Genomic DNA, 14,326 nt, shown 5'->3' on the forward strand with positions numbered 1-14,326 from the left:
CTAAAATTGTCTGCATTAAGGACTGCCACTTTCTACATAACACTGTAATAGGCTTATCTTTAATACATACTTTTCTAAAGAGTGAGTTGAAATCTGATTTTAACACTTTAAATCTCTGTGCAGATATGGTTATCATATTTCAAAAACTTCGTATTTCTTGTGTTATGATCCAACTACCATCAAAAGTATATTTGAAAGGCTTCGCAATTTTGATTCTCCAAAAGAATACCCAAAGTTTTGTGGAACATTTGCTATATTGCATATACGAGATGTTACCACTGGATATGATAGCAGCCAGCCTAATAAGAAATCAGTAAGTACCTATTTTTTTAAAATTTTTCAACAATTTGTAATAATTCATACTAGAGTAAAATAGTTGAAGGTCAAGCCTGTGAGTTTCTTGAAACTAGGGTCCATTGTTTTTCTCCAGAGCAGTTGTAAGTTCACCAACTGGCTCTGACTCCCATCCTGTCCTCATCACTCCCCCAAGTGTATGCTACCCTTGTGGGTGGGGAGCGGGGAAGGAGAATGAGAGAGACAGAAAGAGAAAGGGAGGGGAAGGGGAAAGGTGTGATGATGCTAAATAATGTTGAAAATAAAGTCTAAAAGCCCATAATTTTATCATATGATATCACTTATATGTGGAATCTAAAAAAATTATGCAAATGAGCATATTACAAAACAGAAACAGACTCACAGACATAGAAAACAAACTTAGTTACAAAAGGGGAAGTGGGGGAGGGATTAATTAGGAGTTTGGAATTAAAATATATACACTACTATATATAAAATAGGTAACCAAAAAGGACCTACTGTATAGCACAGGGAACTATACTCAATGTCTTGTAATAACCTATAATGGAAAAGAATCTAAAAAGAATCTAAAAAAGAATATATATATATATATATATATATATATATATATATATAGCTGTACACCTGAAACTAACACACATTGTATATCAACTATATTTCAATAAAAATTTTTTAAATAATTAAAATTTTAAAAAAAATTAATGTTTTACCTAATCATCTTAGCACCTAAAAATAAATAAATAAATGCATATAATTTCAAAGTTATTCATCTTTCTAGTTTTAACTTCCCTTTTCAACTTTATTCCCTATACCTCCAGCCAAATGGAATAACTTATAGTTTCTGACATATATACATTAAAAATTTTTTTCTACTTTTGCTCAGGCTTTTTCCTCAGTCTACCTTTTCTTCCTACTGCTGCAAATCCACACTTTAGCCATTTTAAGACTTCATGCAAATGTCACCTCCTCCATATACCCTCCAGGTCCCATAATCTGATATCGTCCTCCTGAGGTTTCATTATATATTGTGCCTTCCTCTTGTCATTTATCACTTTCTATCTTATGTTATCATTGTCTTATTCATGGCAGATCCATTTCTAATATAGCTTTATGCCTGTCAAAGTTCCTGCCTACATAGCGGGTGCTCAACTAATATTTAAAAGCCCTATAGATTGCTGATTATATTTATTTTGTTATTGTTATGATTACAATTATTAGCCTAAATTTCTATTTATAATTTCTGATGTTGTCTCAAGCTTTTAGGCGCATAATATATTTTGGGAAATCTGCAAGCCTTTTATGTAGAATACTACCCATATTCCCTTTGTGTATTTTCATCCAGTCAACAAAAATTGGTTCTCAGTTGTTATTGTGTGTGCACATATGTGTGTATCTATTTTTTTGTCTTCGTAAACTAATTGAAAAGAACCAAATTTTTTGCACAGCCGCTTCGCGGCATGTGGGATCATCCCGGACCGGGGCACGAACCCGTATTCCCTGCATCGGCAGGCGGATTCTCAACCACCGCGCCACCAGGGAAGCCCTGCTTCTTTTTATTTCTCTAATGTTGCTGTGGTTAGAATAGTTCTTGGTGTGATGCTTTTTTCCTCGTGAATCCCTTTAAAGTTTATGATATTTGTTACTCAAAGTGCTTTCCTATCTATTCTCCACTGATGCTTACAACAGTTTTTGTAAGACTCACAGTGTAGATATTTGTTAATCCTCTAAGGTCACACACAGTGACTGTCAAAGACTTCCTGAGTTCTTTCTTCTCCAACTTCAGATTGGCATTAACTGTGTGTTCAACAGGCATTTATTAAAACCCTTCTGTGCTACAGGCTCAGGCACACTGGCAATACAGTAATGACAAATGCACTGTTTCTACACTCAGGAGTCTAGTGGGGAAATGGTCAAGTAAACAGTGGTTACTTTACAAAATGTTAAGGGCTACCGGGGGTACATAAGGGTGCCATGGAAACAGTGCTTACTTTACAAAATGATAAGGGCTACTGGGGGTACATAAGGGTGCCATGGAAGAGCATAGGAAAGACCCTTACTCAGCTTTGAGGGGCTTACAGAAGGCTTTGCAGAGGACTTCTGTGAGCTGAGTTCTAGAGTCTGGGTAGGAGTTATCCAGATGTGGGAGGAACAGAGGATGTTTCAGGCAAAGAGAGCAGCAAGTACTGTGTCTGGAGGTGAGAAGGCATGTTTTCTTCCAAAGAACCACAAGGAGTTCTCTACAGCTGTAGTGTGGAGTGCAAAGAAGAATGGCCTGTGCGGTGAGTGGGTTAGAGAGGGGCAGACTTCCTGGCAGGGAGATCAGTTAGTACGCTGTTTCAGTAATCCAGATGAGAGATGATGGGAGCCTGAATGTAATATGGTAGCAGTAGTGATGGAGAGAGCCAGACAAAATTGAGTTAAATAAAGGATAGAATCGACAGGACTTGCTCGTGATGGCCTATGAGTGGAAAAGAGGGAAGGAAGGTCTCTATCTTAAGCAACTAGTAGTACCACTGACTGAGAGAGGGATCTCACGGAGAGGACCAGGCTCTCTACACCTGAGGGAAGGCACCACTGTCAACCCTTCTGCCCTAGTACAACTCCCATGGGTCCCTCGAGATACCTTCACAGACTGATTTGTGATCCAGGAAGAGTACCAGTGTTAATCCATATATTTAATGTCAGTAAAGCTTCATTTCATGTTTTAACTTTTAGGTAAAAAAAAAAACATATATATTTTGCACCCCAGTGGGTTATTTTGCCTGTCCTCTAGGATATGTGCACTCTGCTTTGGAGACTACTGATAAACTACTGATAAACTATCTGTGAAAGTGCTTTGAAATTCTAAAGCACTTTGCAAACGTAGAGGCAGTTTGGACTTTGGTACACATAGACCTGGCTTCAACTTCTTGCTCTGCCACTTAGCTGATTACCTTGAACAGGTCATTTATTCTCTTTGAGCCTTGTCTGTAAATTGGCAGTAATATTTACTTTGCAGGATTATTGTTGAGGCCTGGAGATCATGTGTGTAAGGTATATAATCCAGTGCCTGTACAATTATAAATGTTTAGTAAATGGTACAGCTATGAATTATTATGCATGTAATCTTTTGTATTTTACAATTCTTTTAAATATTTAAAAAAATTTTTAATTGCAGTTAAAATAACACATAAAATTTACCATCTTAACCATTTTTTTAAAAATTTTTACTTATTTATTTATTTATTTTTGGCTGTGTTGGGTCTTCGTTTCTGTGCCTGGGCTTTTTCTCATTGCGGCGAGAGGGGGCCACTCTTCATCGTGGTGTGCGGGCCTCTCACTGTCGTGGCCTCTCTTGTTGTGGAGCACAAGCTCCAAACGCGCAGGCTCAGTAGTTGTGGCTCACGGGCCTAGTTGCTCCGCGGCATGTGGGATCTTCCCAGACCAGGGCTCGAACCCGTGTCCCCTGCATTGGCAGGCAGATTCTCAACCACTGTGCCACCAGGGAAGCCCCATCTTAACCATTTTTAAGAGTACAGTTCAGTAGTGTTAACCATATTCACATTGTTGTGCAACAGATCTCCAGAACTTTTTCATCTTGCTAAACTGAAACTGTACTCATTAAACAAGTCTCCATTTCCCCCTCCTGCTAACCCTTGGCAACCACCCTCCTACTTTCTCTTTCTATGAATTTTGCTACTTTACACACCTCATATAAGTGGAATGTATTTTACAACTCTTGAAAACAAGAAAGGTACCAAGTGTAATTGAACTGTTGTTGCATTTGTGCATAGGTGCTGCCTGTGAGTAAAAACAGCCAAATGATTACGTTTACTTTTCAAAATGGCTGTGTTGCTACTCTTCGGACAAGTGGGACAGAACCAAAGATAAAGTATTATGCAGAGATGTGTGCATCACCTGACCAGAGGTGAGAATTGACTTTTTAAATATTATATATATATAAAAGCTTTATTGAGGCGTAATTTACATTCAACCATTTAAAGTATACAACAGTGTTTCCTAATATATTCAGAGTTGTGGAAACATCACTATAATCAAGTTTAGAATATTTCATCACCTCAGAAAGAAGCCCCATACCCATTCGCAGTCACTCTCCACTCCCGTCCTTCCCAGCCCTAGACAACCACCGATCTACTATTTGTTATTATAGATTTGCTTCTTCTGGACATTTCATATAAATGGAATCATACAGTATGTGGTCCTTAGTGACTGGCATCTTTACTTAGCATAATGTTTTCAAGGTTCATCCATGTTAGCATGAATCAGTAATTTATTCCTTTTTAAAAAAATTTTTTATCATGGCTCAATGATATTCCACTGTATGGATATACCATATTTTTTTATCCTTTTATCAGAGGATGGACATTTGGGTTATTTCCACATTTTGGCTATTATGAATAATGGTGCTCTAAATGTTTGTGTTCAAGTTTTTGTGTGGACGTATATTTTCATTTCACTTGGGTATATATCATATATATATAAGGAGTAGAATTGTTGGGTCATATTGTAGTCTTGTGTTTAGCTTTTTGAGGAACTGCCAGACTGTTTTCCAAAGAGGCTGCATTATTTGGGAACTGAATTTTAATTTTTTAGTGAATTTATATTCTTGGGAAGGCTCTCTGAGCTTTAACTCTTGATGAATATAAAGAATTGATCAACAAGTAGTTTGTTTATTCTCAAATTCTCATTTTCTACATATAACATGATTTGACTTAATCTGGCCAATTAATATCCTTTTAGGAGTATGAATTGTGACTAAATTAACTTGACTTTAATAATATATTCAGAGGGTATTTAAACTTTTTAAACTTTCATAAGTAATATCTCCTATAAGGTTGTCATTGATCAATATATATTTGGGAAGGAGATTTTTTTTGGAATTGCCTTCGGAGCCCAAGTTACATTATTTTTTTTATTTTTTTTATTTTATTATTATTTTTTTTTGCGGTATGCGGGCCTCTCACTGCTGTGGCCTCTCCCATTGCGGAGCACAGGCCGCGGACGCGCAGGCTCAGCGGCCATGGCTCACGGGCCCAGCCGCTCCGCGGCATGCGGGATCCTCCCGGACCGGGGCACGTCCCCTGCATCGGCAGGCGGACTCTCAACCACTGCGCCACCAGGGAAGCCCCCAAGTTACATTATTTACTGTTTCCCTAATCTTTGTGTTTAGGAGCAGATTTTATTTCCTTTGGGGGAAAAAAAATGACCTCCTGAAGTCATTCAGAGTAGAGTGTGAAGTAAAACATATTGAATAATGCTATCTTTGGTTAAGAATGAAGGTTGATTATTAAAGTAATAAAAATTGATTTGTCGTGTAGCTTGTAAAATGACTGTGAAGGCAGTTTTTTTTTTTTTTTTTTTTTGCGGTATGCGGGCCTCTCACTGTTGTGGCCTCTCCCGTTGCGGAGCACAGGCTCCGGGCACACAGGCCTAGCGGCCATGCCTCACGGGCTTAGTTGCTCCGCGGCATGTGGGATCTTCCCGGACCAGGGCACGAACCCGTGTCTCCTGCATCGGCAGGCGGATTCTCAACCACTGCGCCACCAGGGAAGCCCTGAAGGCAGTTTTAAAGAGGCATTCCTAGAAATGTTTTGGGCAGTGGCATCTCTTCAGGTGATAACTTTGAAGGGAATACTTGCTATTTTTTAAACATCTCATTTTTTTAGTCACATCTCTTTCTCTACTACCTGAAAGATATGCCATATCATCCCATAATAATCTGTACGGGGTATTCTTCAAAGTATTTCAGGAAGCCATTTTATCTTAATACCTGATATTGATGTTCTAAGCCATTAAATTATCTGATTCAGGAGAAATCTTTAGATATACTATAACTCATCCATGTTTCATGTACCAAGGAACTCCTTTTAATGCAGTTCAATTTCAGTTTGTAATAATGGTGTTTTCTGTGTGTGATTCCCCTCTTCCCACCTTTGGTCTTGTTTTGTTTTGTTTTAACTGAGGGAATTTCTCTTTTGTTTACCAGTTGTTTAATCATCCCATCAGGTATATGCCCTCTTAAAAAGTTATAACAACTTAAACAAATTTTAAGGCTATGAAAATAAAGAACTTCAAAACTCTTAACCTTTTTCCTCAGTGATACTGCCTTACTAGAAGAGGAATTGAAGAAACTCATTGAAGCTTTGATTGAGAATTTTCTTGAGCCCAGTAAAAATGGACTGACCTGGCGTTCTGTGTAGTGTACACCAGTACATCATTGCTTTGCACTGACCCATGGAACAGAACAACCAAGAACTTCATGCATTGAACTCGAGTTAGCATTCTCTCTCTGTCTATTCTGGCTGAGTTATCTTTTTTTCCCTTTACTTTCTTTCTTTTTGGTTGGCTGACTAAACAAACTGTATACATTTGAAATGAAATGGTCTGGAGAGAAATGATTCAAATTTTTTCATAATCTTGAACAAAAGTCATTACATTAAAAGTATTATGGTAACACATCGTTCTTCCTTCAACAGAAACAAAACAATACAAATGTGAGTTTTCTTATTAAAGTGTGATTAAGCTTAGTTCCATATTCTTGTAATTGTGTATAACACGGTTTTTTTAAGGCAGATAAATGCTATATAACTGTAGAATTAGTTAAGGAAATTAATCCATAAAATTGGCAAGAAAATGGCACTGTTCCCCGTATACTGTGGAAAAGTGTCATTGTTACATCACAGGTATTAACTTACAAATTAGAGTATTTGAAATGAGGTATTTAGCATTTCTAGCTTAGAACAGATGTTACAATATGTGGTTTCAGCACCTTTGTTTCAGGTGCTCTTGGTGCAGTGTAAATTTATTGTATTTATTTAAAATTCTGACATTTACCGAACATAAAACAGTAGTGGCAACATTCCTAGTGGCTTGGTTCTTGTCAAATTTCTCAGTGCCTTCTCAGGGCATGGTTTGAATTGAAGTAGTGTTCTTGCATTGAATATAATTTAATCAGTTAATTTGCAGACAGTTAAAGAAAATCTTCCAAACTATATAGGTGCTTCCTCTATATCAAATAGGTTTGTTGATTTAAAAGTGTTATGAATGTAGGTAAAAATCTCAATAAAAGCAGGCTCAGTGTAACTGTAGTTAAGGATCTTCCATGTTAGAATTGTGTCAGTTATCACAACCTCTAAGTAAAGAAAAATATCCAAACTAAGAAAGGAGCTGTGAATTTATTTAAAAGCCTAACCTTTAAATTACATTTTTACAAGTATATTTATTTCTTTATCACATGAAGTAATGCTCATTTTACTAAGAAATAAAACATCCAGATTTTAGATCTTATGAAACACTAAAACTACATGTTTTAAAACTAAAGTCCAGGACTTCCCTGATGTCACAGTGGCTAAGAATCCGCCTGCCAATGCAGGGGACGTGGGTTCGAGCCCTGGTCCGGGAAGATCCCACATGCTGCAGAGCAACAAAGCCCTTGCGCCACAACTACTGAGCCTGTGCTCTAGAGCCCACGAGCCACAACTACTGAAGCCCACGTGCCTAGAGCCTATGCTCCGCAACAAGACAAGCCACCACAATGAGAAGCCCACGCACCACAACGAAGAGTAGTGCCCGCTCGCCACAACTACAGAAACCCCCCATATAGCAACAAAGACCCAACACAGCCATAAATAAATTGAAAAAAAAAACAAAAAACTGAAGTCCAATTTATCCTAATATCTTGCTGACTTCTGTAGAATTTCTGATCGCAAGAGTACTATTTATCTTTTTTAGTGTGGAAGAAAAATTTTTTGGAAGGTCACTTTTAGTTGATTCTGCATCTTCTAAAAAAGAGTTAATCGAGAAGTGTTGTTTAATCTTCTTAAAGTGTATCCTGTCCTATATAGCTCACAGAGCACTTAGTACATGTGGTATAGTTAAGAGGTAACAATAATGAGGCCTTGGATGTACGTAATTATACTAAACAAATTGCCTATGGGTGATAACTAGTATGAGAGAATTTATTTCCTAAATAATAATAATATAAAATTTGAACTGACTAGAATATTTATTAAATCATGGTTTGGTTTATTGCAGCTATCAACTAACATTTGGTTGAATCCAGATAATCCAGATGTGATTTTCAAATTATTGTATTGCCACTATTGTTAATTTGTTCCTTCCTTACTTTCTTGTAGCTGAGTCTTGTGTGACTGTAGATAATAGAGCTAAATGTAGAGCATTTCTGAATAAGTTTGTTTTCAAAGGCTTTGCACTAAAGAAGAAATGTGTAGAATTTTTGTTTTATTTGCTTTTGGGAATGTAGATTGTAATTTAGGAAATGGCCTATATTCTACAAAGTGGTATGAACAATGCTACATATATATATATATATATATGAAAAATATGTATATTGGGTTTTAGTATCTGTGTTTCAGTGACTGAAGAACAAAGTTGAGCTAAAATGATCAACAGCTCATTCATAATCACTAAAAGTCATGTCATACTGTCATTCTGTTATAAATAGAACAGTTTTGAGTTCTTTAATATAATGCAACACTTGAGTCATCTTAATCAAGGTGAAAAGTCATTAAGTCTTGGATTCTTATCTCAAAAATTTAAAAATCCAAAGTTAAAATTAACAAAATTTCACAAATGTTCCTGAAGTGTATAGATTGAGGGAATTATTTGATTCTAGCCAAGCTCTCAAGTCTGTCTAAGCGTGATATTTAACAAGAACTTGACACAGTGGGTGTACACTTGCCTGACAGAATAAATTCCGTAGCCCCAGCCAACCAAGAGAAACAGAAGTACTGGCCCGTAGGTCTCAGCCTTAGGATCTACATTGTTTATCTTTTTGTTTATGAACAATATCATGGAAATGAATGCATTCTCATTGAGTGTGTAAATCAAAACTGGTTTTTTCTAGAGCTTTGGGGAAAAGGAAAGAATTAATGGGGCAAGATCAAAGCACTGGAAATAAACAGTAGAAATAACAATAGAAAGGTCAGTAAGGTGGCACAGGAAATGCTTTGTGTGAAGGGCAAACTTATCACCCGAAAAGTGGGGAGTGAACTGGCTGTGGGCAAGTTGTTTACTTATGTTTACTTGTTATTATGATGAGCAGATAGTGATGCTTTTGTTTTCCTTTATTAGTGACCACTAAAAAGAGACCAGGGAGGCCTTTAAGGAGGTGAGAAAAAGTACCTCTCTTACTGATTCAATTCCTGCTAGGATGTTGTATTTTAGGAGCATATGGGAACTGGGGAGGGGAGGATATAGCAGAAATAAAAAGGAATGAAATATAGACTGGGAAATAAGATCCATGAGAAAAAATTCAAAGGATTAAGATCATTTAACTCTGGAGAGTAGAGAGCTGTTGAGATAGTTTAATAACTCTTGAGTTATTAATTGAATCGTTTATTGAGGAACTCAAAGTAGGAAGTTTGATAATATGACAAACTGTTCTCCATCTCCATCAAGGACAGAATAATAGGGAATAAGGATTTTTTTAAATAAAATTAAACATTTTAATATTAAAGGGGTTTACTAAATGGCTTTTTAAGGTTCCTTCCAATACTTTTTTTTTAAAATCAGGTTGGAACAAAGATGATGTCATAAAGAGCACTGAAAGTAACATTTCAGTTTCACTCCATACCTAGAAGAATTTAGCTCACAAGATAGTTTTTGTGTATGTTGAATAGTAGATGCATGAATGCAGTCTTTATTCATTGTATAAAGACCTGCTTAATTTAACCTGCAAATTAAGTGAGACTTGAACACAATTTTGTTCATCTTGAAGAATGTATAGCATTATAGGATAGTTGAGAGGTTTGTTTTAAATATAAATTATTGTTATTTGGATGTTGTAACTTCAGCAGACAGAAGGTTCTAAGAGGTTGGATGCTTTGGAATATCTTTATATAGGGAATAGACCTCCTATTTCTTAAGCAAGTTGCTTCTGGAATTGATGCAACAAAGATATTAGCTGGAGTTTAATGGAGAAAGTGTTCTACGAACTGCTGCTATTGGTATTTCTCTTAGATGTTTTCCACTGATGTTTGTGATGCTTGAAAAATCCAAATTCTGCTTGGATAAATTTGTTTTATGCTTTTTTCTCTCTACCTCCCTCTTTCCCTAGGTGCCCTCCCACATTTTGTTACTGTGAAAAGCTGTTGTCCTATTACCTCACTGATAAGTGATCTTAACTGTATTCATTCAGAATGCTTTAAACTTATTCCTAAGCTGTTTTTGTTTATGGACTTTGGGTTATTTTGTTATTATTGTGAGAATATTTAAGACATTGTAAGAAGTAATTTTAAATCTATTGCATAACCTTTTTTGGTTTGTCTGGATACTACTATATATTAATTTATTATGGCCTTATACAATTCACTTGTTTTCTGAGATTGCTGTAGAAACTGATGAAGAAAGAGTCATACTAACCTAAATGAATCGTCAGTTGATCTAGCATTTTATTTCAGGTTTCCTTGTACTTTGGGCATCCAAAGCACAAGATCCGAGATAATCTTTTTTCACATTTGTCCCTCAAAGCATCTTACCCTAAGCCATAAGAAGACTAAGTGAAAGAAGAGAATCTCTCATTGTCTGACTCTTTACACAGCCTGATTTTACTCCTGGTTTGAAACAAAGTTAGTGTTTACCATTGGTTACTTTAAAATATTCACCATACTGTTACATTCATTAAGACATCTGTTTGTTAATTCACGATTGTGTACTTAAAAAAGAGAACATAGAAGAATGAGTAAAGTGACCAAGATAAGGGCAAAGTGACATATCTAAAGTTTGCTTCTCGAATTTTTCCACCAGCATAATCCTCAAGCAGAGGAGCATGAATGTGTAGGGGAAGGAGCCTGAGGGCAAAATCAGAAGCAGCCTGCCACTCATGAAATTTCGTGTTCTGTCTTAAAAATGTAAGTGAATTTTGCATTCTCCATAATAAAACTGTTTTAGTATAAAAATGATTCCTCAGTCTTCATGGAAACTGGTGTTGCCAGAAAGAGGCACCATGTTTATCACATGGGCTCTCAGTTTTCTCCTCCCGCCCTCCCTCAGTTGCTGCATATCCCTGGGGGTACCGCACTGACTCTAGCGTGAGAAATATAAACATAACACATACCAAGGATATTCCCTTTAGAAGCTGACTTTTGAAAGTATTAATGCCAAATTGAAGTGACCTGAAACAGTTATGTTACCGCTGAACCTTATAATATAGTCAGAGGTGTTGGCCAGTTTGTTCTCTTTAACTCTTTGGCATTCCTTGACTAAGAAGGAGCACCTGACTATCAGCTCCCTGAGAGCAAGGATCATGGTTTATTATTTTTTCATCTCCACACCACCTAGTATAGTACCTGTTGTAGAGTATTTAATGGGTGACAATAGGAATTATGGGATTTTATTTTAAAGAAACAAATAGTTTAGGAAACAATCAAAAACATTAATTTTCTGATTCAGCTTTTAAAACAATTCTCAGTACTGAAGTTTATTAAGCATGCACACCCTTAAATACCCTGTTTCTTTGGAGAGAGAAGAGCATATTCCTATTTCGAAATTGTATGTAATACCTAGTGTTTTACACTCAAAGGAAGATGTTGGCCAAGAAGGCTAAGAAAGTGTCTGTGTAGACTTAATATCACTAGTATTAGTGCCATTATGAGCCTGCTAGGGCTGCTTTCCAAGTGAGTCACAACTAATTTGCTACTGTTTGGTATATTTTTGTTCAGTGTTATGATTCATCATATATCTTACAAGAACCACTCAAACAAGAGTTGCATTTGTATATGATGAGGCCTTGTGTTATAGGCTAAAACAAACTCTTTGTATACATCATTGAATATGCCAGATAAAATATATGCAGTTAAGAATTATTTATTTTTTTGTGTAGCAGTAGTTCAAAAATTGTGCCCTTGTTTTAATAGTTTCTGTCAACATCTTCTCGTTTTTCCTTACAAAAACACCAGGGTGTATCATAAGTACTGCCTATGAGAATTTGCATTTAAGTATTTGTGTGTGTGGTTTTAGCCAAATGAAGTGTTATCAGTAATAAACAGGTCTCTTCATAGGCATGAGTTTCTGTGTAATTTTTATTATCTTAGATACTGTGTAGTTTATAATGTTGGCTATCCAAACTGAACACATTCTTGATATATATACATGGCATACCCTAGAAGCTACTTCGACCCTAAATGAATATTACAGCTTATTACTCAGTAAATATTTCTTGATTGGTTCATCAGCAGTCCCAGAAGAAAGGACTAACGTTAAAGTTCTTTCCACCTTATTTTTCTCCCTCTCTCCTTCAGTTGACCTAACTTGTCTGCCCATGTTAGCATCAGCTAACATAATAAAAAGTTAAAGGTTTGGAAATCTCTCAAAGAAGTAACTATATAGCTGTGATAGAGTGGTGGTCATGGAATTAGTTTCCAGGGTTGTTAGGACCCTGTAGTCCTGGTCTCAGGCTTAAAGGTAAGATGAGTGAGAGTTACATTCTACAAGGTCATTTTATCACCTTCTGCATGGAATGTTCTGGGAACCATGCTAATCCCATCCCTCCCGCTTCCTCCATTTTATTGTTGTTCATAGCACATAAACAGTATAACAAATAAATTAAAGTAGTAGTATTACCTGACTCCATAGTCTCCATGAGTGTAGCTTTTTCACTACTTTACCACTGCCTAGAACAGTGCATGGCACCATAGTAGGTGCCCAGTAAATGTTTATTGAATGGATGAACCCATCACATGTTTCTGCCTGCCGAAGAAATGCACTAAATTCTGCACCGATTATGCATACGCACAGAGTTGCACATGATGAGAAATATGCAGCAGTGATACCACCAGCTTTAGAGATTTATAAACCCATTAATCAACATCTCATTCAGGCAACACCTACTTCTTGCTGCCTCTGGGTCATCTCTACCCATGTCCTCCTGAGATCTCGAGCTCAGCATTTTCTTCCTGCTTTCTTGGCCCCGTATCTTCCTGGTTTGAAACCTCCAAGTCATCTTTGATTTCTCCTGCCACTGGATATGTGCTATTTGACAAGTTCTTTAAACTTAACAGTCTCTGAAGGTAAGGGCAAGGCCATTGGTCTGAGACCCACCTAAAACAGGGACCAAGAAGCTAATCCCACCTAAAATAATAATAGAACTGTTATCCCCAAGGGAGAAGAGTTCATGTGTATATAAATGGAGATGTCTTGGAGGAGGGATTATAATAGAAATGTTTATTCCCCATTCTACCTCCCTGTCTTCCCCAAAGTAGCACTTCCTCATTCCTGTAGTGATGTGACCATTCTCCTGTTTATTTCCCTCTCTTTACCTCTGGTTCTAATCATTAAATGGTCCGGTATTGCATGTAATTTGCTTAAATTAAGTCTTTGACCTTTATCCCTCTGCTTCATTCATTCATTTCATAAATATTTATTGACCTGGAAATATGTAGGAACCAAGAGCACTGCAGAAGGCTAAGAAGTAGGAAAAAGGACACAGCAACCAGGTTACTGCTGGAATAACCTGTTCGGGACACTGTTCCCACCACCTTCATACCACCAGATCACCTTTATCTTTTCCTGATGTCTTTGGATTCAAAGTACCTGGAGAGAAGGCCCAGTGGGCTGGACTTTTGTCACATGCCTGCCTCCTAGCTGAAACTAAAGCCTGATAAGGGAAAGATTTGACTCCCTCACCTTCCTTCTGAATGGTAGCAGGAGACAGGGCACTGCAGCTACCCTGCCATCAAGACAGTGAGAGGAAGTTAATTGACCAATTAGAAACTGGGGTGCAGACAAAAGGTGACAAACATCTGCTACAGTGCCAGAGGGAGTGTTGGAGAAGAAGCAAAAGCTCAGCAAAGGAAGAGGGGGGACGTCTTAAGCGCAGAAGACAGCACAAGTGTGCAGAGAACCATGAGTAGTTCGGTCTTGCAAACTTGGGAGTAGGGATGAGAGTGGAGAGGTGGGAGAGGGCCCTGTGTGCTGCACTGAGGAGCTTGGACTTCAATCAGCAGGTAATGAGAGTCACGGGAAGGTTTAAGCAGAAAGTCTCCAAGAGAGG

At 37.2% G+C, this 14,326-nt stretch overlaps 1 protein-coding gene across 3 annotated transcripts in view; it reads left to right on the top strand.

Moving 5' to 3' along the window:
• The window catches only part of PGM2L1 (phosphoglucomutase 2 like 1), a 57,728-nt gene extending 46,491 nt beyond the window's left edge, over positions 1-11,237 (top strand). For all 3 annotated transcript variants that reach the window (XM_067038522.1, XM_059070813.2, XM_067038521.1), the window contains 3 exons: positions 124-313; positions 4,089-4,222; positions 6,413-11,237. In XM_067038522.1, coding sequence (XP_066894623.1) covers positions 124-313; positions 4,089-4,222; positions 6,413-6,515 — 427 coding nt within the window. In that variant the 3' untranslated portion in view covers positions 6,516-11,237. The remainder of the gene's footprint in view (positions 1-123; positions 314-4,088; positions 4,223-6,412) is intronic.
• The last annotated feature ends 3,089 nt before the right edge of the window (positions 11,238-14,326 follow it).

Source organism: Kogia breviceps, chromosome 7 (genome assembly GCF_026419965.1).
Source record: "Kogia breviceps isolate mKogBre1 chromosome 7, mKogBre1 haplotype 1, whole genome shotgun sequence".
NCBI lineage: Eukaryota > Metazoa > Chordata > Mammalia > Artiodactyla > Physeteridae > Kogia > Kogia breviceps.